Source organism: Lepisma saccharinum, chromosome 10, assembly GCF_977018435.1.
Source record: "Lepisma saccharinum chromosome 10, izLepSacc3.1, whole genome shotgun sequence".
NCBI classification, from domain to species: Eukaryota; Metazoa; Arthropoda; class Insecta; order Zygentoma; family Lepismatidae; genus Lepisma; species Lepisma saccharinum.
The window spans coordinates 64,193,190-64,220,331 of record NC_139238.1 but is presented as its reverse complement, the minus strand read 5'-3'; the positions used below and the strand labels follow the sequence as shown (position 1 = coordinate 64,220,331).

At 36.5% G+C, this 27,142-nt stretch overlaps 1 protein-coding gene across 1 annotated transcript in view; it reads left to right on the top strand.

Moving 5' to 3' along the window:
* The window catches only part of LOC145994363 (EF-hand domain-containing protein 1-like), a 65,446-nt gene that overhangs the window by 25,865 nt on the left and 12,439 nt on the right, over nt 1–27,142 (top strand). Inside the window, exons 5-9 of the mRNA XM_083130479.1 lie at nt 1,368–1,531; nt 5,845–6,029; nt 10,194–10,299; nt 22,292–22,406; nt 24,692–24,808. Coding sequence (XP_082986605.1) covers nt 1,368–1,531; nt 5,845–6,029; nt 10,194–10,299; nt 22,292–22,406; nt 24,692–24,808 — 687 coding nt within the window. The remainder of the gene's footprint in view (nt 1–1,367; nt 1,532–5,844; nt 6,030–10,193; nt 10,300–22,291; nt 22,407–24,691; nt 24,809–27,142) is intronic.

The window sequence follows — 27,142 nt, the reverse complement described above, 5'->3', positions numbered from 1 at the left end:
GGACCACTCTCTGAAAATCATTTTGCTACTTTAGAACATGTGAACTACTTTTTATTTCAAAGTGGGGCTCCTGATGAAAAACTATTTTAAATCTAATGTCTAAATTTTGGAGGGGAAAAAAGTTTTTTAACTCTCGAGAGAAATTTTGGAAATTCAAAATTTCACAAAATTGTGTGTTTCCAAGAAAGTTGGCTTATTTCGTTAGACATGCAGATTTTCATCTATCTAACCATTGAGTGAGCAGCAATGAGGACTTGAAATAATTAATGCATGATTTCAATTTTTTGTTAGATGGGTGATCTGGCTAACTTCACAGCTCTGTATCTCCTAAACCAAATGTAAAATAATATTAAAAATTTACTTTAATTATAAGGACCACATTAGGAACAAATGTATTAAATTTTAAGAAAATCTGAGATGTTAATGCTTTTTGTGTGAATATACACACTAATTTCTTACAATGTATATAAACTTATTGTTTATTCTAATAAATAAATAAATAAATTAGGGATGAAATTTTTGCTACTGCTGATAGATACTGATCAGTGACGAAGCATGACATTTTTACATAGTCATCGCAAGACTTGCCAAACATCAGGGTCAATCTTTCAGCAAGAGTTAATAACAAAGTAGAATAACTATGCATTTTAGTACATTAACTGCATGAGATGCAAAAAATAATAGGAAAGAGAGTTGTACTGGAAAATCACTCATCTGATAAATTCAGTGGAAAAGTCTCAACATCATCATCATCATCATCATATCATCATGATGATGATGATGATGCAATGACAATAAATAAATTGTATTAAAAATTGGTTCACTTTTACAGTATGTAATAGTTATTATTGTAATGATAATCATAACCATGATAATAAATAATAATTATTGTTGTTGTTGTTAATATTTCTCCTATTCATGTTTTATGTATGGCATGACCCCACCCCCCACCCCTCACAAAAAATTCTGGTGATGCCCATGTAATAGAGACCAGTGCTCGAAGTGAGGGGTGGATGGTATCCCCACGCTAGCAAAATTTTCCCAAAGCATCCCTACCCACACCTCAGTTGTCTCATTGTCACCAAGTTGAACAATAGGAGCATCCCCCCAGATAACCCCAAGGCTGGTCCAAACATCCCCCTTGCTAACATTTTGCACTTCAGGCACTGATGGAGACACATTGCATGGTTTTCATCTCACTTTAAACTGTAGGTTCAGTCCATAATTAACATATTGGAGCATAAAATAAACTTTGAGAACTTTGAGAATGTTGTCATTGTTATTTTTATTACTGTGCACTTCAGTCTGCTGTTGTATATTTACTGATGTGTGATATTTTATGTCATTGTATTATTATTTATTTCCAGGAATATTTGGAGAGTCAAGGCATTGTCTTGAATGAGCCAGAGGAAATGCCTCCTGATCCTTATATATTGAACCGGAAGTTGAAAATGAAATCTAAAACACATATAACACCTCAAATAAAGGATAAACAGAGAATGTTCCTAGAGTTTGATGGCTTAGTACTAAGGTAAGATTTTGGTTACAAATATGGTTTTGTTTTGTCATCAACATATTTGCAAGCAAACACACCATTGAGTAGTTGGTTAGCACACCAGATTTGTGGTAAAATAACAAGTCTGTCATAGGTTCAATCCCTGTCACCAGCAAGAAGGAAATTGTACACCTTATGACAAATGGAGAGGTGCTCTCTCGAAACATCGTGTTAGAATATGTACAAGCAATAGAAGTACTAGACAATGGATAATGTCCAATTAACACTGCATGCTAAATAAAGAACCATTGTCACTAATGTTAAGAGAAAAATAGTATAGAGAAAGTATTCCATAAATTCATGTAGTGATTTTATTTATTTAAAATTTGACATTGCATTTATTTTATCATTTATATTATGCTACAGCTGACAACAACAAATAGCACACAAAATTAAAATGTATGAAAAAAAAAGATAACAATAATATGTAATAATACAAAGTGAAATAGTAAAATTAATATGGCAGAGTGGTCATTGTACCATGCTATCAAACCAGAGGTCCCAGGTTTGAAGCCCTATTAAGCAGGGTTATTAAAAGTCCAGGTATTTCAAATAAATTCAGCGAGTGTAAATGGGTTCTGGACCGTAAAGAATCTTTTTATCTGTAAAGTATTTGAATTCGGTCCAGGAACCTCTTTTCCAGATCAATTTAAATATGGTCCAGGAACCTTTTTTTCTGGATGAATTTAAATCCCGTTCAGGAACCTTTTTTCCAGAATAATTTAAATACAGTCCGAAAACCTATTTTCTGGATCAGTTTAAGTAGGGTAGAAGTTCCGCATTGAAATGAAACAATATGCAACTTGGACCAAATATAAATTGTGCAAGAAAAAAGATTCCGGTCCTGTTAAAGAACCCATTAGAATGTTTGGGTTCCAGGATCTTTAACAATCCCAGGGTGGTGAAATGTCTAGGAATTGTAAATAAATTCAATTTCCGTCCATGAGACAAAATCAACTTGAGTAAATGGGTTCTAGGTTCTTTAACCTTTTTATGTTTAAAGTATTTCAATTCTGTCCAGGAACCTTTTTTCCAGAATAATTTAAATACAGTCCAGGAACCTTTTTTCTGGATCAATTTAAATACGGTTCAGGAACCTTTTTTCAATGAAGCAATATGCAACTTGTAATGAATTTAAATTGTGCAAAAGAAAAGTTCCAGTCCTGCAGCGGAACCCATTAGAATTTATGGATTCCTGGACCTTTAACAACTCTGCTATTAAGGCTTGGTTGAATTTTTTGCCGTATGTCTATTTCGTCATTCATCCTCACCATCACAATGAGTCCAAGAGGTAGAAAAGTCACATACAATAAGCAAAATGGGAAGAGTAGCACCATTACTTATACAAAATGTTCATATCATCATTATTCGTGTAATTTTTCTTAACCAAAAGCACTAGTTTTGTCAGGGTGTGTAACAGTCTGGGAAACATGGAAATTCTGGAAGATGTAATGGACTTTATCTTTTCTAGAGAAGTTAGGTAAATATGAAGGAAATTTACTATTCTTCTAGAACAATAATTGTTCTCTGTACAAGCGCAATAAGTTTGTTTGAACAAACAAAAAGAAAAAAACAAGGAAGATATTTTGTTGTGGACAAACTATACCTCAGTTTGATATGGAGTAGTACTGGTTAGTATAGTAGAAATTATACGTATATCCTAACTAGGAAAAGGGGTCATGTTTTGAACTCTTTACAATGACGAGGTAATTGGTATTTATCACAGTTTCTAACAGTTATGTGTAGTGATATATTACTAAATTTACTTATGTATTAGTTGCACTATAAGTGTTATGGATTGTTAGACAAAGGAATTGTTAATCTTTGGTCAATGCATTTCAGATATCCCGTATCTCACCTCTGATACTTCTTGCTGCCCTCCTCTTATTCATATTCAACAGTCAATTATTGTTCATGCCTGTGCATGTGAAGTGAATATTCTAAAACTTGGTTAATTTGGATTCCGAGTGTGAATGTCTAAATATAGACTGTTCATGTACAGATTTTATTTGGTCTGGAAAGCTGGAAAAGTCACCCAGTTGAGTGTACGAGGAGGTTTTTTTGATAAGTTTCCCGCTGAGAAGGAAAGTATCGGAATAGATGAAAATCCTTTTAGTATGTTGCGAGTCAATGTTTCAGAACATGTTGTGCAAAATTCGAGACAGATACCGCAAGTAATACTTTTGTGTTACAAGCTTAAAGTGCCCATGGCAACGCAGAATGTGCAGTTTTCCAAATTGAAGAAGTCATCAAGTACCTCTTCTCGAAGAACATGGGAGGCAAGGAAATGTACGATGAATTGACACAAACAATGCCCAATGACTGTCCTTCATACAGCACAGTGAAATAGTGAGTGGTGGATTTCAGAAGAGGGAGAACAAGCAAAGAAGATGAAGAAAGGCTGGGAAGACCCAGAACAGTAGTGACTGAGGAAATTGTTGATAATATCCACAATCTAATCATTGCAGACAGGAGGATTGATCTGCAATGTATAGCAGGCATCAGTTTAGAGCGGGTGCATTACAGTGTGCATGAAGATTTAGAGATGAAAATACTTTCTGCCAAGTGAGTCCCCAAACTCTTGACAGCTGATCACAAGCAGAAAAGGAGGGACAGTGCTATTGTGCTGTTGGACCGTTTTTCACATACTGCAGCCAGTGTTATTGAACGAATAGTGACAGTGGATGAAACTCCATTGCAGGTATGATTCTCAGACAAAATATGCAGTGGCACCATAGTGAATCATCATGGCCCAAAAAATTTTGCCGACAGAAATCTACGGGAAAAGTAATGGGTGTGATATTTTGGGATTGTGACAGGATAATATTCAGCGTATATCTGGAGAATGGCACCACCTTCAATGCTGAACGTTATGTGGTCCTGTTGGATTAATTACATTCAGCTTCAAAAGAAAAAGAGGCAGGGAAAACTGTGAAAAGGCATCCTCTTCCTCCAAGGAAATGCTCTTTACCACAAGGCAAACATCACAATGCAAAAACTTCGAGATTTCAGGTATGATGTCATTGACCATCCCCCTTATCTCCCCGATCTGGCCCGATCTGGCCCCCCAAACTCAAAATGCACCTCAAAGATACTGAATTTAGTGACACCAGTGACATTATTTCATCAGTAGAGGCATGGTTTGCAGACCAAGATATAACCTTCTATTACTATGGGTTAGAATTGCTGCAGGTACGTTGTGCCAAGTGTGTTAACCTGAAAGAGAACAATATTGAATAAAATGACATTCATTTGCCACTGACGCCATTATTTCTTTCCGAGGCTGGAAACTTATGAAAACCCTCTTGTATATAGGAGGTGCTTAATTGACGGGAGTGAAACAAGCTGTGCAGTTAAAAAAATCCATGCTTTAATTTACCTGAAAGCAATACTTTTGTTATCCATGAATATCATTAATATTCTTCTAGTAATGTCAGTGGGAACTGCCAACTTCCAACGTGTAGCATGTTGCCACACTGCTATGTTAATACCACTTCATGTCATTACTTGAGAGATAAAATTTTCTGTTATATAGCATTAATCCATGCAATATATTGTTTATATTTGTTGCCACCTTTAGATATAAATTTTTTGACACGATTGATTGATTTGCTTGATTTTACTTCACTTTTTGTGCCACTTTTGGCTAATTTGCGAATATGGGGATGAGTGATGATATGATGAAGAGTGGTCACTCGCAAACATGCATGCCCAGCCTGGGATTCGAACCCAGGACCCCTGGCATCATTTTTTGACACGAATTTACATGCAATATTAAGGCCAAAGATATAAACTAGATCTGAGCTGATACCAATGCTGATGTATCAGTAAGAGTATTGAAAAGTATCGTTTGAGCTGATTTGTTTTGATCATTTGCTGGTCTGCAAAAAAATGTGTGACACTTTTGCAGTCTAATTATCCTGGAAATTATGCAAAAATCAAAGTTTCTATTGATTTTGTACCAGTATTATGTGAGAAACCTGTACTTCGTGATTCCATAACAGTATTTTTATATTCTGATGTAATTTTTGAATATTTTTAAGCAAAACTGGTAAAATGATGGTTATAATTCTAGTGGAATACTCACTCACAAACATTCATCAATATTTTGAACAACTTTTAATTGTTAAAATTTTCAAACATCGATATCAGTGGGAATTGGTAAGATGGCATCGGTATAGGTATCAGTTGAAAGTGGTATCGGCTCAGCCCTAAACTAAACTATGTACTTTATTTGTGTTTCAGTTATGTTTTTCTTTATTTTCAATTACCTTTCTCTCATTTTTTAGTTTCGATTGCGTATGGGATGATAGAGAATCTGAACATGGTGAATTTAGGCACTACAAGTTGAATTATTTTCTAATTGATGACACCATAGCAGTTAAAGAAATTCATATTCCAAATGAAGGACGAGACCCTTTTCCCTTGTTCCTGAAGAAAGCAAAGTTACCAAAAAACTGGAAAGATAAACCAGGTTTGTATTGCACTGTTATCAAATATAATATTTACTCATAATTAATAGCTATGACACCACTAAGAAGCAGTGAAAATATCTGAAGAATTGGAAATTGTTTGTATGATGTCATGTTCATGAAGATATCACTGTCTTTCAAAGTTGATCTACTTAAGTCATTGGTAGAAAACTAAGTCGGAACACTGTTTACTAGCAAATTGATTTTTGGAGGTTGGAGAACACTCAAAAGATGCAGTTTCAATCTGCTAGCTCTGCTGTATTATGAACATAGAGACTATGAATATACTTCTTTCTTTAGACAAGAATAAATATGCCCATGAGTTACTTTTCCAGAGTCTGGGAGTCTCACTGGGTCTGTAAAAATGCCACACAAAATTCATTTTGCAAGAGCATTGTGAGGAGAAATCGATTTTGTAATTAAATAATTATTTTATGGGAAATTTCAGATATGTTAATGTAAAACTCTGGTAGATTGATATGCTATCCAATTAAAACCTATATTTTTTATATTTATAAATATTCTGAACCTGAACTACTATAAAATTCCTGGTGCATGTAGTAACATGGTTTAAATATTGCACAAGTGGTGTTCTACGCTGCAAATTGAATTATTTTACTGATTAATTTTGAAAGGCTACTGCCTTAATTACAGAGGTTACGGCAGCTGGTACAGAGATGGTAATGTGTCACTGCTTTGTTTGTTCCCAAGCAGCGGTAGTTCCAACTTCTCTCATCTGGTGGTGCTGGTGGGTGTTTCTTGGCCTGTGTCATCTGCTGTGCTTTCAGCTGTCAGTTGTTTTGGTTTCCGTTTTAATGGCAGTGTTGGAGGATTGTTATTGGGAGGTTGGCCTGTCTGCTCTATAGAGCTGCTTGGTGCAACATGGTTTTTGTTCCTTGGACAGACGAAAGGGGATTGTAGAGGAGGTCCAAATCTTTTCACGCTGTCTGGAGTTTTCTGAAGTGCAGGGTGCCAGGTTGGCTGATCTTGTCGGTTGTCCGAGTTTAATGTTGGTTTCTGTTGGATGATAACATGCGTTTCTTTGATGATGTTTTCAATGAGTGAGCCAGTTGGTTGAAGTCAGACCTCTCACATGTGATTGGTACAAACTACTCCATCTCCTCCACATCCATAATTCATCTGTAACCTCTGTTCATGAGGGCAGTAGCCCTTTGAAATTAATCGGTAAAACAATTCAATTTGTGATGTGGAAATACAAAACACTACTTGTGCAATACTTTAAAATTGTCCAGTTTCCAAGTATCAACATTGGTATTGGTGGGAATTTATATTGTAATGCAAAAATTTTGACATTAATATCAGTATTGGGTCGAAGTAGTATTAGCATACCTGGTATATTTATGTGGGCAGTTGGCAGCTACGATAGCAATGTCCAAATTGTCCATTGCTATTTTCATACTTTTTAAAATTCTGTCTTAAGTTGCTTTAAGGTATGAGATTGTGCTGAAGGTAATGTCTTCTGCTCATTGGTTAGTATATTTAAATTCATAACTAACCCTCACATTGTGCAAATGAGAGTAAATGTACACGGTATGGCTGTATAACTAATGACAAGTACTAAAGAAATGAATTACCATATTTACTCATGTATAATGTGCACTTTTTTCCAAAATTTTTGCACCCAAAAACTTTGGTGCGTATTATGCATGGAATATTTTTTTCATGTTTACCGAACCATATCATGTTATATATCGTTGTACAGCTTGAATTCTGTAGTTTCTGAATATGGCAACAGTATTCCATTCAAGATGGCAACATTAATGTGAATGCAGTTGAAATAAACTCATCACAAAATGAAGGAACGTTCTGATTTTTGTGGTAGTTTGGATGAAAGAAAAGATAAGGAGAAAGAAAATAATAATTAAAATGTATTACTGGCCAAATAATATGACATATGGAGTGTGTAAATGCCTTAATGAAAGAAATCTTGTTCTGCTAACTGCTAGTTTGACAGTCCTGAATGGGCCTCTTATAAATGTTACGTCAGTCATGAAAAAGGAAATATTTTGAAGGGTTTTTTTTTAGAAAAAGTAAAGAGAAAATGAGCAAACCACGCATAAAAGTTTAAAGGCCATTTTCCACGATTTTTTACTATGCAATATAATGTTCTGTGACACAAGAAACAGTGCCGTTCTGGCAGACTTCGAGCATGCACCTCCCATGTGATGCGATATGTATCAGTGGTATTTGTTGTGCAAGAAATAACAGAAAATAACTTCGTGAGCACTGAAAATCCATAACGTAATTTTCATCTCCCTTTCTACTATTACAGAATGAATAAGGTGGTTAAAGAGTGAAAGCTTTGGGATGCTTAACACAGTGGATGGAGAGGGGGGAGGTGGCTTGGGTTGGTGACTTACTGTTGTCACCAACTCCTCTTGGTCCACATAGCAACAGGTGAGATGTCACTAGCTCTGATTGGCATAGCAACAGCTTTACGACCTACAACTAAGAAAGCAATTTCTTGAACGTGGATTATGCTGCACATTATACACGAGATAAATTCTTTTGTCACTTTTCCCCATCAAACACCAGGGTGCGCATTATACACGCACGCGCATTATACATCGTAAATACGGTATGTCACAGTTGTGTGTTGGGCAGTAAAAATGCACACCAGGGTGCGCATTATACAAGCACGTGCATTATACATCGTAAATACGGTATGTCACAGTTGTGTGTATGGGCAGTAAAAATGCCAGAAACACTGGAGTGGGTAGGCAGAAGGGTGAAATAATATTTTGCTTGGTGGCTGTCGTATTTAATGTACCTCTAAATATTAAATATTGACGAACCAATGTCAAAACCACGATGTGCAAATTTTCATTGTTTCACTTAGTGCATTTTCTGACTACTTTTTGTTGATACATTCATATGCTAACTTGTTTTGGGTTCCCAGATGACCTAGGTTGGAATATCCATCAGATTGTAGTGAACAGACATAAGCACATACATAGTTTACCGATTATAACATTTATAGAATAATAAGTATTCTTAAGAAATATTTAAAAAAAGAAAAATATATTTAAAAAATACTAAACTTATTTTACTTACGATTAGTGAGTATGTACAATTTCCAAACAACATTTCAGGAATCAACTGTTCCCTTCATCAGGTTCCTTCTTGACTAGCGAGACCGCTTCATAGTCACGTCAAATTGAATTAAAAACAAGATGAAGGGAACAGTTGATTCCTGAAACGTTGTTTGAATATTAAAATGATTTTATTTCAAAAATAAGATTTTTGAAATAAAGTACGATAAAATAAAATAAGATATTCAATGGCAATAAATGTTAAAAAATTTCTAGAGTGAAAACAGTGTTAAACGATAAAATTATTGAACAGGTAACATACTTTGTATATTTTCGAAGCCATATTTCACAGTTCGAACACCAAAAAGATGTTGAGAAAAATTTAATGAAATATAATAGTATAAATGAAATTCTGGAAAACAAACAACGAAATAAATTCAAAATTAGATACCATAGCATAATTTCAAAACTGGCTCTTCTATATAGTAGTGAATGTTGGACTCTTCGTCAGTGTGATAAAACTAGAATAAATTGTTCACAAATGAAATTTTTGTGGTCTTTAAGTAAAGTAACCTTACAAGACAAAATTAGAAGTGAAGAAATCCGAAATAAATGAAAGTTCGAAGCAATGCTGGAAGATATTCAAAAGTATCAGTTAAAGTTGAAGCAACATAGTCTGAGGTTGCCAGATAGCCGTTTGCCTTGAAAATTATTAAATTAAAGGCCAAAATGAAAAATAAATTTATGAAGACCGTATCGCCAATCGAATGATCAATTTTTGTAGTCGCAGAACTGGCTTTGGTTACCCAGACCTGCAAGAGGAAGAAGAAAAAGAAGATAGCACGTTCGTGGTTTAGGCATTGGTGCAATGGTATCATTTGTGAAATGGTAAAATATCATTTAACTGCAGACCTTTTCTTGTTTATAGCTGCAGGGTGATGAAGGCAGACTTTTTCCTCTCTTTCCCTGAAATCATCACTGATATTTTGTGTGTGTGTGTGTGTGTGTGTGTGTGTGTGTGTTGGTTTAATATATGCATTTTTCAATTAAAATATTCATGAGTTATTTTCAATTTTTAAAAATTAATTATGTGAATAATTTCTTTAATGCCAGTTGACATGCCTACATGCTACCTGGAGATGCCTGAGAATGAAGTCATGGACTTTTATTCACCAAAAGATCTGTTAGTAGGCAGCACTGTGTTTGTTCTGGGTAGAAGGTATGCTATATTTCTTTTATAGAATTGAATTTCAAGATGTTATCGCTTCTTACATGTTACATTAGTAGAGCAATTGCAAGCAACTAGAGGTCTGCAGGAAAACATGACATTTTCATAATAGCTGTAGTTGCTTGATGTCATTGAGCAGCACATACAGTGTCATTTTAGTACAGTGGAACATGAAACACTGTGCTTTAGTAATCATGACTTTCTATTAAACTCAGTTACTTGAATGCAATGAAAGTTTCACTTGCATTTTAACATGTTCTCTGCCACAACGGTTATAATGACCGAAACTGGCACACACCAACCATACCATGTTGGTCATTATGACCAAAACATGTAGCTTACTTACACTTTGTTTTCCTAGCATGCCGTCAGTCACGATCACAGCAATGATGCACATGAGGCATGACCAACAAGGCGTGGGGAATCGAGTGAACATGAATGTTTTTTTTTTTTTTTTTTGGCTGTTCTATTTATTACAGGAATAAAAAGCAAAATTTTTGAATTTGTGAAATAAAGACCAAATAACAACTTTGGTGCAGGAGTAAGGTATTGGTGAAACCACCCTGGCAAGGAACGTGTTAATGTGGACCATCACAGAACCTTTCACTCTCCACCTGCATTTTTCCGGAAATATGGAAGCTTTCTGAGGTGTGTCCCGTACTAAAGACCTCCGACAAAGCTGATATCAACAACTATAGACCAGTCGCTCTTATTTCAACTCCCGCAAAACTCTTCGAACAAATCTTATGTAAATACATTTCCAGACACCTTCATCCGATACTGTCCCCTCACCAGAATGGATTCATACCTAAATGGTCCATTGTAACAAATTTATTGGAAATCTCTGACTTTATAACCTTGATGCTGGACGGGAAAGGGCAAGTTGATGTAATTTATACTGATTTTTCAAAGGCGTTCGATCTTGTTGACCATGATACACTTCTCCAAAAGTTTCACCATCTTAACCTCTCAGCCCGTGTTTTAAAACTTATCTCCTCCTACCTGAAAGACCGAAAACAGTATGTTAGATATAATAATAGCATGTCTATTGTATTTCAGACCTCCTCGGGTGTCCCGCAAGGATCGAACCTTGGACCACTGCTATTTCTTGTGATTGTTAACGATCTCCCAAAATGCCTGCTACATTCCAAGAAACTCTTGTACGCGGATGACCTGAAAATATTTAAGTCTATAACGAACGATAATGATACCTTGAAACTGCAAAACGACATTGAAAATCTTGTAGAATGGTGCGCTAAAAACAAAATAAAACTCAATTTTAACAAATGCAAAATTATGACTTTCACTCGAAAGAAACAACCCTACACGCACACTTATACAATCAGTGGCCACACGTTAGACAGAGTGTGAAGTTATAAAGATCTTGGTGTTCAGTTTGAAGAAAATAACAGTTTCCGAAAACACATCGACCGCATTGTAGCAGAAGGGTACCGAAACCTAGGATTTATAATGAGAATGGGAAACGACTTTAAGAAATTAGAAACATTCCAAATGCTATACAATACCTACGTAAGGTCGAAATTGGAATACGCGTCTATCGTCTGGTCCCCACAAAACCTAAATGAAACCAGCAGAATAGAGAATGTACAAAGCAAGTTCCTTCGATTCCTAGGACTGAAAAGAGACGGCATTTACCCCAAATATACTCCTTATCATACCCTAAAAAAATACTTCAATGTACAATCCCTAGGCGATAGAAGAAACATACATCAGTTACTATTCTTACATAAACTTTTAAACAACTCATTAGACTCCTCTCAGCTGCTCTCAGAAATCCCTTTTTATGTACCATATAATAAGGTAAGACCACGGAAAGAGCTGTTTCAAGTACCGAGAGCTCAAACAAAGTCAGCCAATGCGGCACCCACTCGGAGAATGTGTAGGTTATATAACGAAATTGCAAAGACATATGATAAGATAGACATCTTCCAAAGTTTTCGAAGGTTCAAAAGGAAAACTGAAACTTACTTCCAACACCAGACTTAACTTTGTTTAGTAGTTCAGTCTCTTTATGTACAGGCGTAGAGTCCATCCTATTTTTCTTATTTCTTTTGTGTTATTTACTAATTACTGTCATTACATCTATATATAAATGTAAGGTGAAGTACATATGTTTTTCCTTGGTTATTTTCTTGGTTATCATGTGTAAGTTCTAACCCAAACTGTCAGGTTAATACTTTATACTTCTCTTTCATATCTAATCTTATATTAATTTTTATATTACTGTAACACATGTTATCATATTATTGTACTTTTTGAATTCTTCTGATTGCATATTTTGTGTACCAAACAGTGTTATAATACAAGACACTGTAAATGGGCATTTGCCTGTAGTGTCATGTCTTTAAATAAATAAATAAATAAATACAATATGTTTGTGGATAGAAAACGTCAGGTTGACCAGTTCAACGTAGGGAAAGAAACAACCAGGAAATATCTGAATGGTAGACAGTGGTGAAGCATGGTCTTAAGAAGAAGGCAAACAATGCAGTACTCTGAAAAAATGGGGGAGGCAAATAAATTATACAGCCCATTGCCCCAGTTTTTCTAGGAAAGAAAGGCCAATTTAGATAATAATAATATTTACCCCAACTCTTCTCTCAACGGCCATGCTGCTTAGCTCAAAATTCTTGTCACGTTCTTCCCACACAAATAGGAAATGTTCCGAAAAGCTCCGAAACTAACAGAAAAGTGATATGAACAGTAAAAGAACTGATTTGAAGCTTAAAATTAATTAAGTTTTGGAATAACAGGAAGAACATGCACCGGTTATTTTTTTTAAATAATTTATTTTATTAGATGTTTGCCTTGTGCTTCGGTGTGGGGTGGACGTGTGTGTTGTGTTCATCCCATTCATACCACTAAGGACCTATTTACTTTCGTGAATTGGAGGAAGAGTTTTGTGTTGTCTTGTGTAAAATTTGTGAAGGACGTATGATATCATTTTTTGTCTGATACATTCCTTTGGTACCTTTGTCCAAAATCGCAATGGAGCTATAGGGACACGTGTGAGAAGAAGAAGAAGAAGTATTTTATTGATAAAAGTAATATTTCGAGTTGGATAGCATTTATGACAATGTTTTTGCTACTTGCAGGTCTCGGAAAAGTTTCTCCACTTTTTTTTTACGTACATTTTATTGAAAACATCTGTTTATTGAATTTGTTTGTATAGAAACTCACAATAAATATCGTGTAAATATTTTGGTAGTTGTCAACACTGGCGTAGCATTGTAATTTGATATCAGAGAGGTGTGAAGCGCACAACAGTCAGCTGTTCTGCATATTCCAGTGCTATCCAGTGCCGAGGACACCATGTTTGCATTAACCCCTGAACGTCGACATTATTGACATGTTTTACAAATCGTGAAATTTAAAGTAATGCTTTAAAGTTTGTGTACATGGAATTTGGAACATTTGTAATAATTTATTTCAATAATTGCTGGTCCCTGTGGCTAAGTGGTTAGCACATCGCACTGCGACAACACGGGTCCCGGGTTCGAATCCTGCTGGGGCATGGTTGTTTGTGAATGTCCATTCATCAATTTCATCATTTCATCACTCATCCCCATCTTCGCAAATTAGCAAAGTGGCACAAAACGTGAAGTAAAATGAACTAAATCAATCAATCAAATTATTTCAATAATTCTGTGTTTATAATAAAGCAAATATTAATATTTGAGATCGTGTTAACACTTATATGCTTTCTGCTAGTGGTGTCTGCTGTCTGCTTGGCTCGGCTGTTTTCGAGAGAAGCTGAAAAGCAGAACTTTTATTAGTGGTTTGAGGACCGTACCTTCACCAGCATCTACCCTTCGCCATATGATACTTCAGGAGCGTTAGTTTCCCACGCAGTGGCTGCAAGCCCAGAGGTTGCTACTTGCCAACGGGCTGCTGAACGAGTTTGCAGCCATAAAATTTTTTCGCAAAATCGAGTGCGATAGGAACTAAATAAGGCACTCAACGTTAAGTACATTAAATAATATTTTAATAGTGCAAGCAGAGCTTGCATTGCTTGTACTATATCTTCGCCACTGATGGTAGAGAATATTGAGACTGTTAGGTGAGCAGCAGAATAAATCCTCATTGTTCTGCATCAAAGTATAGTGATGCATTAGGTATTTCACAAGTAACTGAATCACCACTTTTAACAAATACCTCAATTATGAAAGTGTGATTGACATTGCATGACATGTGGTTGCATGTTCCACTGCTACATAGCTACTAAAAAAAAGTCATGGTGTGTGCTATTCAACTATTCAACTACACGAAGAACATGATCCCCATCCCCAACCACCATTGGCCAAACTACAGCCATTTTAAAAACATCATATTTCCCTGCAAGACCTGTACATTTGATTCCATAGAATGCAATGTAAAGTGCAAATAATTTTATCATAGTAAAAAAGTTAATAAAGTTATTGAAGTGACTGATATAAATTTGGTATCATGTTTATGTGATTTGACTTGAGAACACAATTCAACTTGTTTGTAGTTTTTGCACTTATGAAGCACAATTTGGAATGTTGCAAAATATTTATACTTTTACACACAAGCAAAATAAGTACTATTGTTCAACTCCCCGTCAAATACAGTTCTGTATTTCTGCGTTGCAGTTTTTGTTTGTTGTCTGATTAATTTTGAAGGACCACAGCCTTCATTAAGGAAGTGTTACAACCAATAGCGGCTTCTGCCTATTCGCACACTTGTACGTGCACACCAAAATAATTCTGCAATACAAATATTTTTTATTGTAGTTATTCATTGAACACCATCTCCTTCAAAACAGAATGTTCCCACGGCAGACCTCAGTTGGCTACACTGCGCTTACGAACACAACTCGATTTGTGTTCAGCTGGCTGCTGTCTGTGTAGAGAAAACAGCAAAACAAGTTCCCTCTTCTGGCTTATGTCATAGGGAATTAGCTCGCACCGAGACGCACATGTGCGTATCTACACTCATGCGTATGTAGAAATCCTGTTCCATTCGAGACCATGTTGCACTATGGCAAATTGAAGGATTTTAAAGAGATGCCATCTCACCCACCTTGTTTCGTGCATGGCAGGGACAAGAAATAGGGGGTGGGGGAGTCTTGCATTGTAGATAGAGTGAAGCAAGGGAGGGAAGTTAGTTACAAAGTGTGCAACGACTGCAATAATAATACGGTTACGGCAGAAGGGATAGACAAATTATAAAGTACAAAGCAGGCCAGCGTATTTGGTTGGTTTGGTCATTAAGAAATAAACAACTGCTAGATAGATTACAATTTATTTTCTGCATGTGGTATTCTAATCGGCTTCTTTGGTGTATGCAAATGTTATTATTCTCCTTGTTCGCTATTATCAGCGGAGCGAGGTGGAAAGTTTTTACTAAATATTTTACAAATCAACAATAATGTTGATATTGTAGATCGGCATTTCTTTGTTTTAAGTGATTTCGTCAGGTTATCAAATGCTGAATTATTATAACCCCCGGTGGAGTCACATTGTGGTTAGGATCCCATTTTAAACTGTAGGTTCAGTTTCGATTAGCCTTTCTGTACATAAAGTGGACGTCAAAACCAAACTCATTATAGCCTAATACAGTATCATCTTTCTCCGCGTGATCGATGGAAAAATTACTGAAGTATTTCCATTTCTAAAAAAAAATAATATGTTCAAAAATTTTCAACCCTGCCATATTCTCATTATTAGTAAAAGGCAGTCGTAACTTGAGTTGCCAATACATTTAGCATCATTATGTGCGCAAAAACGGATGTGAGTATTTGAGAGGGATGATAACACTTCTCCTAGATGCAAAGCTGAAGTTCACACCCATGGAGCCAGACCACGAGCTGCCACTGGTTACAACATCTAAGATGGAGATGGTAGTGCATCACCGGAGCTACATATTTATGGTGAAAAAATGATCAAGATTTCAGTACGAAAACTGGACACATTTTGTAATCAAAAACAGTATATAAAACTCTATTTCAGTGTTAAAATGGTGAATGAAACCCTAAATTTGATTTAAAAACTATACTTATTACACAAAATAAACATTTTTGTTCTAAGAGCACATTTATGTAATGTACAGAGTATAAAATTTATTCCTGTGAGAAGAAGTCCATTTTTACTACTCAAATATTTACAGCAGAATTAATTACTTTTCCATGATTTGCGTAACTCGCAGATAATTAAGACTTCAGAAGGTGTCGTCTCAGTAAATAAACTCTACATTTCATGTTTTAGAGCTTATTTCACATTTTGTAGTTCATTTCGCATCATTTCATGACAAAACATGTATGAAAAATCACCTTACACCTTTTAAAAACATGAAAACTTAACATTACAGTGTGTTATTTCACATTTCGTGTTTTCATCAAAAACTAAATATGCATTCCTCTATGCATCACATATCATAATTAATTGCAAGACCAATAAAAATTGCAATGCAGCAACACAGAACTTTACCTATGTATTATTTCTTTTTATGTTCATGACATAAACACCATTAAAAGTCACTTAATTTTCAGAGTTCAACACTACAAGTATCAAACTTCCAGGAATCATCAGTTTGTTCCAGAAACAATGTACATATAGACCTTGAGAATTCCGTAAATTTTGAGAAGTCTGACATGAAAAAAAATTTGCCGTTGGGAAAGCCAAAATTTTCCATTACATGCACCTCTATACCCTACCAAACAAAGACTAATGGACTAATGGGCAACATTAGTTCTGGACAAGATTACATGCTATTGAGAGCTAACATTACTCACATTTTTAACAACTGAAGTACAATGGATCTTGACAGTACAGTGTATATGATTTATTGTGTCAGCCCTGAAGCTAGATACTTTGGAACCCTAGGCAGGATTGTGTTTTGCCCCTGCCCGCACTACCAAGTATTTTATGTGTGTTCTTCAATATTTTCTTCTTGATTGATTGATTGATTTGGTGTTTTAAGTCCACTTTGTGCACAGTAAGGCTAATTGGGACTGGACCTACAGTTTAAAGTGGGATCCGAACCACTATCTACCTCCACCGGGTATCGAACCCAGGACCCCTTGATTACAAGGCAATGATGCTACCACTGTGCCATCGGGGAGGCCCAATATTTTCTTCTTATGTTATGGTTTGTGATATTTATATTCTACAAATTTTGAAATGAGGAAACAAATAAGAACTCATTAAAGGAAATAATATATGTCATATTAGTACTCGTAGTTTTCATTTCTGATTAAAAGGAAGTTTAGCCACTCCATAAAAATTGAATAACTCCATGCTGTTCGTGCTTGGTGCAACTGCGTAGTGGTGCCGCCATCTTGAATCAGCTGTTACTCACATCCAACCCCACCTACCGGTACTGCTTCGTACTACCACCTCGGAAAGACGTCAAGGACTGTGTCTGCAAATTTCCAAACTCCTAGAAAGAAAAAAAAAATTTTAATGGCACTTTTGCGGTTTTCATTTGATTCTCCCTCATACATATCTTCACGAGTTGAATGGTGGAAGCTTGGAGCCTCCTCGTTGGTGTAGTGGCAATGTCGTCGCCTCAAAACAAAGGGGTCCTGGGTTCGATACCCAGTAAAGGCACATAGTGGTTCGGATCCCACATTAAACTAGAGGTTCAGTTCTCTCTCTGTGCAGAAAGTTGATTTAAAACAAAAAAATTCAACAACGATTTGAAGCTTATTCTCATATGTAAGCAGAGTAAATAGCTCGATAATTATGCCACTCACTTTAGTTCACACCACACACACCACACCATACCACACCACAGCACAGCACATATCATTCACATCCTGCACCAAGAAAATGAACCTAACGTGTTTCCACTGTAGAACCAACTACCTGGGGCAGGTCTTTGTCAGTTCGGGTATTTTTAGGTGTGGTCATAACCATACTCAGGCAGCCATCAAACACCCCAACTTCCCCTCACCCTCAGATCTACTCTGGTTGTTTGAAGAGGTCATCAGCCTCTCACTCTTGTCCTAATTGTCTGCAAATTATGTTATTGGCCCAGATGGGGAGTTCCCGTGTCATTAGCAACCCCTTTCCCCTCTCCAAAAGTCCCCGTTCCTGTGAAGATTCCACGCTGGAAACAGAGGTTTCGCAACACTGACGGCATTCACGCTAGATGACCACCATGCTAAACTCACGGGACTCCTTCCGCATTCAAAGAAAGTGGGCAAGATTGGCAACTCATAAGAAATAAGTGTAACAACTTGTAATAAATAAGTGTGCCAACTCCTGAGATGCCATCGTTGTGTTATTAAAATGAACAATTTTATGCACATTTTCCGATTGATATTTCTTCTCTTCTGAGCCTGGGCTTCGCAGGTAGCCTAGATAGCCTAGAATATACGCCTCTGGTATGTACGTATGTATAGGGTGTGGCAATATATATCTACCATGTATTTCCTATTGTAACACAATACAGCTAATGTAAAACAAGATAGTGGAAACTTATAGTTAACACGATGCCATTTGTAAAACAATAACTTCACACTGTTCACTTTGTATTATTTTTTTCAAAATTACATCAGGTATGTACGGTGTTGTAAACTCATGGAGTCGACAAACAAAATTGTCCATTACAGACACCAGCATTGCGGGTGGAATTGGCTGGACTTCTCCCCTAATTCTTCTCTTCAGGGTCTCTAAGTTAGGGATATGTGTTCAAGAACTTGGTTCTTGACGTACCCCCCAGAGAAGGAAATCGCAGGCAGTTAGTGGCTGCTGTGCAGTTACCATACATTAGTTACAATGTAACACACATTACTTTTAAGATACGCCTCTACCACGAAATCAGGGTGTTCAAGGGTCCAACGCTCCATTGTTACACAAATGGCATCCCTCTTGCACTTACCTAGCTGGGTTTCATCCCTACTGGGGGGCCATAGGGAATACCAACCTTTGAAAGTGGTAAATTTATGTTGCCAGGCTATCTAGGCTACCTGCAAAGCCCAGGCTCAGAAGAGAAGAAAAAATCGGTCAGAAAATGTGCATAAAATTGTTCATTTCAATAAAAAGATAATGGCATTTCAGGAGTTGGCACACTTATTTCTTACAAGTTGGCAATCTTACCTGCTTTCTTTGAAGTCTGAAAGGGGCTGCTTGAGTTGAGCTTGGTAGTCTTCCTTCTATGATGCCATTAGTGTTGCGAACTCATTGTTACCAGCATGACATCTTTCCAACAGGGGGAATTTTGGAGTGAAACTATTAGAGGAAAGGGAAAAAGCATTGCTTTTATGACAGAGAAATTTCCTTTGGGCCAAGAACATCACTTTCCAATGAACACTTGCAGACGGTACAACAAGAGGCCGTTGACCTCTGAAACAACCAGAGTAAATGACGAGAAGTTCTGGAGATTTGTTAGCTGACCCGAAATGGTTTGTGACTGCATCTAAAACTAACCAAGTAGGGTAGTTCGAAGGGAAATCACATCCGGGAATGTTGAAGAAAGTTCCTTTCCTTAGTGTGCAGATTTTTTAAAGGCAGATCGTGCATGTATTGTGGGGAGTGTGTGTGTGTATTGTGTAGAGTGAGTGTGTGTATTGTGGTGAGTTAGTATGTGATTTATATATATTTTTGTGAATGGCATATATGCTGAGTTGTGAACTAAAATGAGTCACATAATTAACGATCTATAGAAACATTTTATGAAAGCGTGACACTGAAATTTACCCAGAAGAAGAGAAAAATGGAGTTCCTTTTCAAATTAAGTTTTAAAGGTAAAAAGTTTATTATATATTATTCTCTCATGTAGACCTACATAAATATTTCACAAAATGGGCACCTATTTTTTAATAAATAAGCATGAAGTGCTTGAAATACTTTGCTTGGTTTATTTATAATTACAATGTCACATCACTTCAAAATACCAAAAATGATTGATTAAGAGCCCCCCACCCCGCAAATATTTGTCCATTCGAATACTATAATATGATGGGATAGCCCAAGTTTTAAACCCAGTATACGCTACTGCAAGACCCTGTATGTTTTCCTTCTCCCCTTACCTTTGCAAGGTGTAAATTTCTCTGTTACATAGTCTCACTTTTTTTTTAATAGCTTTGAATGGCACTGGTTGTTCATGGCCATATTTAGAGGTTTATTTGTAGGGTTCAACCCCCCCCCCCCCCCGAAACTTCTGGCATATTGGATTAATGGAAGTTCAGAAACCAAAATTTGTAACACATTTTCAAAAAAATATTCGCAGTTTCACAAAAATACAACAGGGAGACATTTCTGAAATGATCGAAATAGAATTTTCAAAGATTTTGAATTCTGAAATTTGAGCGAAACAGGTTTAATTCTCAGAATCTGTCCAGCCGTGACCCCTTCATTTTCACTTCTGCTGTCCTTTTTCCAGTGCTGTTCCTGGATCAGACTGAAAATTCCCTGGTGATTGTCCCAAGATTACCATTCCAACTTTTAAATTCCCTGTTCGATAAGGGTTTAAATTCCTCTTTATAGGAGTTCAAGGCTAGGATATCCAGCTTCGTAGCTCACCACCCTTCACCCAGCGGTAGATATAGTACACACATTTAACCTATATGCGGTCCTATAAAGCACAGACTTGGGTAGTGCACAGTGCTTGTATATAATGCTGTTTGGTAAGTATAGGAACAATATGAGCGTCGGAAAGTGGGATCAAACTGGTCCATAGAACACCCCCCCCCCCAACCGAATTGACATCATTTATTGCAAGTTACAAAATAGCAGAATGTTTGTTAGTTTTCTTGTTAATAACGGAAATAAAGTCCCGTTAGTTAGTATTCGAACAGATTAACCAAAGAAAAACAGCGTTAGATCGAAAAATTGAAACTACCATACAGGCACCAGGTTATGTTTTATCGTTTAATCCATAGAATAACAAAATTTCAAAAATTAGTTTTATGTGAATGGTCAAACAATATAAACTTCATGACTAAAATTTCTCTTTTACTTTTAAAGCTTTTTCTTGAGGTATTTAAAATTTAATAACAAAATATAAAAACTGTGCATTTCAGTACACACTGCATGAAACGTAAAAAAAGTTATACATTATAATAAATAAATAAATAATAATAATAATACATTTTGAATCAATTAGTTATTTATTATAAAATAATAATTATTATTAATTAATTATTTATATTGTTATTATTTCTATTACTCAATCTTGCGACACCCATGGGAACAATTATGAGTGAACCCCCCCCTCCCCCCACCAAAAAATTTTCCTGCCTATGGCCATGTTCAACCCCCTAGCCTACCCCTCGCTACAGGCCTGTGTTGTGTGAATTCTTACTGATACAAAATGTGGTGAGGTAAATGCAGGGAAACTATTCTATGGGAAAATGTCCCATTGATCTTTGTATTCTGATCATTAGAGGCATAAACTTCAAAGGTCCACCACTTTCTTTAAGGTAGGGTACGGGATCTGGCAGGGAGCTTAGGGTGCACGAACACCCTATATTTGCCTATGCAATTTTACTGATCTCTATCCTCTTCGTCAGATATCACCAGGTAGTATTCAGCTGATGTCATGTACTGGTTTAGATTTGACTCTTCCATATGATAGGTTTTAATTCTTTAAGGACATGGTTCCAAGATCTGGATGACTGGACAATGATTTCCATTGTGCTACAGTCAGTCTTGCTCCCTTCATTTATTGCATGTTAAACCAAGTCTGATTTTTCTTGGTGAAAAATTTGTCACTTTTGTGCTCCCAAGATCATTGTCCAATTGATTTGTTCAATGCAAGCCTACACACAATTATGAACTATACCAAAAATATGAGCGTGCCTTTAAATTTCTTCTTTCTTGTGCAATGTATTCGTTTACGTAGGTTTCCCTCTGATGTGGAAATCCTGTAAAAATCAGGATACAGTACAATTCCAAGAAAAGATCTTAATCCTTTTTGATATATCAAGGTTTCATCTTATTAATGGTTAATGATTTTTGTACCTATTTGCTAATGAATATCTTTATTCTTGCAGATTTTTACTGTATGACTGTGACAAGTTTACCCGAAAATATTACAAGAGTGTCCTGGGGATAGAGCAACCTGCACCTCTTGATGTCACTATAAAAAGAAGGGAATATCCAAAGCCTGTGAGTGTTTCAATGGAAATCTGGGGGTTACAATTCATGGTTACAACACACACACACATACATAATTTGTATCTATTGCTATCACATTATGAATGAACTGAAAAATGGTTCATGGACTTAATTGAATGTACAACCCATCATTAGTTTTGTACCAACTTTCATGTTTATTCTTGACTTGGCAACCTTGCAGGTCCAATATTTACTTCTGTACGCAAACTTCTTTTTTAGTGACTGAAGATATTCCCTAATGCTGATTTTTTCCCCCCTGGTACATTATTTGCATTGCAAAGGGTAGGCATTGTATCTGCACTTATGATGCAGAGCTACGTGTGTTGGGTTATGCTATGTAAGACGCTAAGAAAATGATGATCGATTCTAGCTGTGAAATATACCATGGAATATGCTAAGGCATCACAATGCTATAACAGGGTGTATACTAGTCAAGAAAGTCAAGAAAAGTAAAAATAATCAACAGGTTGGTCAAGATGTCAAGAAAAGCCAAGAAATTATAGTTTTTGCCAGTGCAGAGAAAAGGTTATGAAAAACGAAAAAACTTCAAGGAAAAGTCATGAAGATGTCAAGAATTTTGGATTTGTTATTGTGGTAGACACCTTGTATAAGATTGTTTTCACTTTACATGGAATTTCGAGAATGGAAGAAATGTTTCAAACAATTCCATGTAAAATGCTGCTGTCTAAAATATTTTGGCTATTTACAGATGCATGGTGTAATACTAACCTAGTAGCCCAAGTAATAACAATTTCATTTAGAGGTTACGAAATTATTGGCTGCTTCTCAATAATGGCAGATTAGTTTATCAGTAAATTTTGAAATAAGTAAGTAGCCTGATATTCTTCCACAAACTATCATCATGTGTTGTCATTATGAAGATATATCCAAATTCATGTACACTGTTTAAAAAAAAAATCATTAATAGGTACAGTGCATATTGCAGTGTAGAATGAGGAAACATAAGAGTTGTGGAAGTAGAGTAGACTCCAAACATTCTCAATCTTGGCCACAGTGAAAGTGGTGCGATTTACTACTGTCTGATCACCTTTGTCCCCAAAAGTGACTTCAGATTCACACTAATGAGAGATTGGATTAACTCCAGAGTCCTTTATGCAAGGACATCAATAGAAAATACCTATCCGAGATCCCCCATATCAAACCTGGGTCTCCTATATGGCAGTCGAATGCTATATTTACTGGGCCACCACATTTCTACATACATAAATGGGTATATAATTATTTTTTGTAGGTATTACCGTTCAGAATCACCCAGTTTTGTAAATTTTTCACTGATATGAACATGCTATTCAAGGCATAAACTAGATATTTGCCATAATTTACAACAGATTGATTTCATACACAGTGTATTGATAAATATTTTGCGAGTCCTCTATTGATATTTGTGCATTAATCTTCTGTTGACAATGTCAGTGTTCCTTTATTTAGTTGCTGTTTCAGTTTACCTTTGTAATAGGGTTGAGCCAATACCATTGTTCGTGAGTCGCTTTTCAGAGGTTCATTCACCTTTCCTAGTGACAGGTTGAAAGGCTATCACAAGAAGTTCTGCATATAGATTTTCCAAGCAAAGCTGCACAAACCCACACCCTCCTGAGAAGCAGATGATTGATGAGATCAAAGACGTTTTTATTGCAACTGACAGAGAATAAGAGAGAGCAGGGCATAGCAATAGCCAGCCAGGTCTTTATTTTAATAACTGTCGCTTTTCTCCTCCTCTCAACCCAAATGACTAGAATGAATAGTGTTTACATGAAACTGAGGAAGACACACAATCATCGATTTTTGGTGTAACTGTAACACTTTAAAAAGTCTTGCAACATTTCAAAAACTTTTTTCTTTTCATCCTCTGTATCTAGTTTAAAAATTATTTAATGTCATTAAAGGAATGTAATGAGTTTTTACAACTCTAAGGGCACAGTGGTATCCCAGGTTCGATACCTGGTGGAGGTACATATTGGTTCAGATCCCACTTTAAACTGTAGGTCCAGTCCCGATTAGCCTTACTGTGCATAAAGTGGACTTAAAACAGCAACTCAATCAATCAGTAGTGCGACTCTGTAACTAGCATTTGTTATTTTTAATCTGGAATTATACATTGGCATCGGTGAGAGTATCGGCATCTGTATTGGTATTGGTTCAAAGTAGTATTGGCTTAGCCCTACTTTATATATATATTTGTATGCTTGTATTTGTTTTGTAAATAAAATTATTATTTTAAGAAAAATCAATTCTGTTGAGTGTTTTCTCTTTTATAGCCTCTCCCACCACATTTTCCTCCAGGGGCACCTGAAGACACATTGCAGAACTGTTTAAGAGTGCAACCTAAGCCACCCAAGAAGGATGTTGTGAAGTACATTGTCAATGATCAAAAGGTATTTTACTGTTTAACCAATATTGTATGAGTTCTGATTTAAATATGTCCACATTGATTTCATCCAAAAAGGAGGTTACTTTTCAAATAATTCTCAACATGTCTATTGCAGTGTGTACATATAATAGTTTGTTAAAAAATCACACCTAAAGAGTGACAACTATGAAAGCATTGGGTGAATTTATTTTAAAGGGAGGATGCACACATTCTTCAAATCATGCATAAGAGTGGAATGCATACAGTATAAATGTTTTACAATTATATCCACCTAACTAACTAAGTCTTGTTAAACCCGAAGGTTTATGGCTGCAGCAACACAAGCCTTACATCTGTCCCTATCCTGGGCAAGATCAACTCAATCTTTTCAATTCTTACAGATTTCCTTTAGGTCCATCTCAATATTATCCCTCCATCTTCCTTGAACCTTACATTCTCTCAGTTACACAAAAACTTTCTGGCCAATGACAGTATGATGAACATCTTTGTTCATATTTGCATCATTCTGGACAACCACTACATTATCTTCCTTGGAGTTCCTATTGTCAATACCTCCCGAGGGTTGTTCATCCATTTTATATGTGGATGGTATGCAAGACTTAAGGATTATAAAGGTGTCACATTTCACTTTGTCATCTTTGTAACCAATCCGATATGAGTTGTTGTTGAAGTCCTCTAAGAAAGTGCCCCTGAATTTATAGGTTTTTGAAAACACCTTTGCATTCCTAAATGTGTTGTGCAGTGTTTTATTTGAGAAATTGCCAGTAGGGGGAATTCCAGTAACCACTCTTGAAGTAACAATGTATTATATAAACCATATATAATAAGCCACGGTGGCTCAGTTGGTGGCTCATCTGACTACCATGCTAAAGGTACCGAGTTCGATCCCTGGCCGGTTCAAATCCAGGAACTTTTCTAACGGAACTGACCCTGGTGCCCATCCAGCATCGAATGACATGGGTACCTGGGGGGTAAAGGTGGTCAGGGGCATGATACTGATCACATCACCCCCACTTACGACCGGATCAAGAAAGTGTGGGCGTTACCCCCACACCCCCTATATGCCTTCATGGTGTGGTGCTAAGCACAGGGGAGCACTTTACTTTCTTATATATACAGGGTGTCAGAGAAGTCTCCATACCCCTAAATTGTATTACATAGTACATATTACCCCGATATATATGGCATTTATTTATTACCCCTAGATATACATACATTAGGTTACAGTACATTGTGCCCCGTGTGTTGTTGTTTGTGCACCCACACATGCATCATTAGTCGTTCCTCAGCACTGTAACTATGTCCTCTAACATCAGCCAGGGTGCAACAACTGACATACACACATAACATCTGCTACTGCACCACTATCTAGCATTGGTAATGGAGTAGTCATTAATTTCTCTTGCAGTCCTGGACATATTTACCGGTATGACTCTTACAAGCAGAACTAGTAAATGGTCCAGTAGAATCTAGGTACAAGTAAGAGTAGGGTACTTGATGTACTTCCTAAGTTTGTAGAGTGTGTAAAGGCTTTCCAGGTAATTGCTATGTCATCTGACAAATAGAACATTTCTTTACCATAGAGAAAATATTTTTACCCACATAAATCCAACAATAATGACACCTAAATCACATGTTTTGTGTTTCCTTGATGAGAGACTGCAAGTTCTGAGATGTGAAGGTGTTCCACTGCATATTTTCTCAAGTCCAATGAAATGTAAAGCAATCATTTTGTATGGCTGGCAAAACATGCTTTCATCTCCAATTTCAAATATACAGGGTGGCGCATCTTGTATCTACCAATTTCAAATGACAACAGTAAGACGGTGAGTGGTTGTAGTAACTTTGCATGGTTATGAAATAAAAATATACACATGGGCATTTAATACAGTGATCAATATGGACAATACAGACATCAGTACAGAGAATAATGTCCTCTAAACGTTCTCCTTCTGCTTGGATGCATTGTTCAAGGCGTCCTGTGGAATAGTGCATATTTCATGTCGACTGATGGTTCACAACATTACCCTTGGCCCTCCACTGTCTAAACCACCTCAGAATGTTGTGTCTGTCTGGAACAGGTGCATGGCGATCTTCATTATTCCATCGCAGTGCCAGGTGCCTGTTTGGATGAAGGCTTTCACCACCGCAATCCACGTCTGGACCGGCCAATGCTCCATGGTATACTAATTGCCTGAATCCCAAGTCCCCACGGATGTAGGTATGCCACACATGCAAACGTGCATTCTGGCAGGGTTGCCAACTCAAATTGGTAGATACAATGCATGCTACCCTGTATATGAAGCCTTTTCATATCTTGGGTCAACAAAAGGATCAT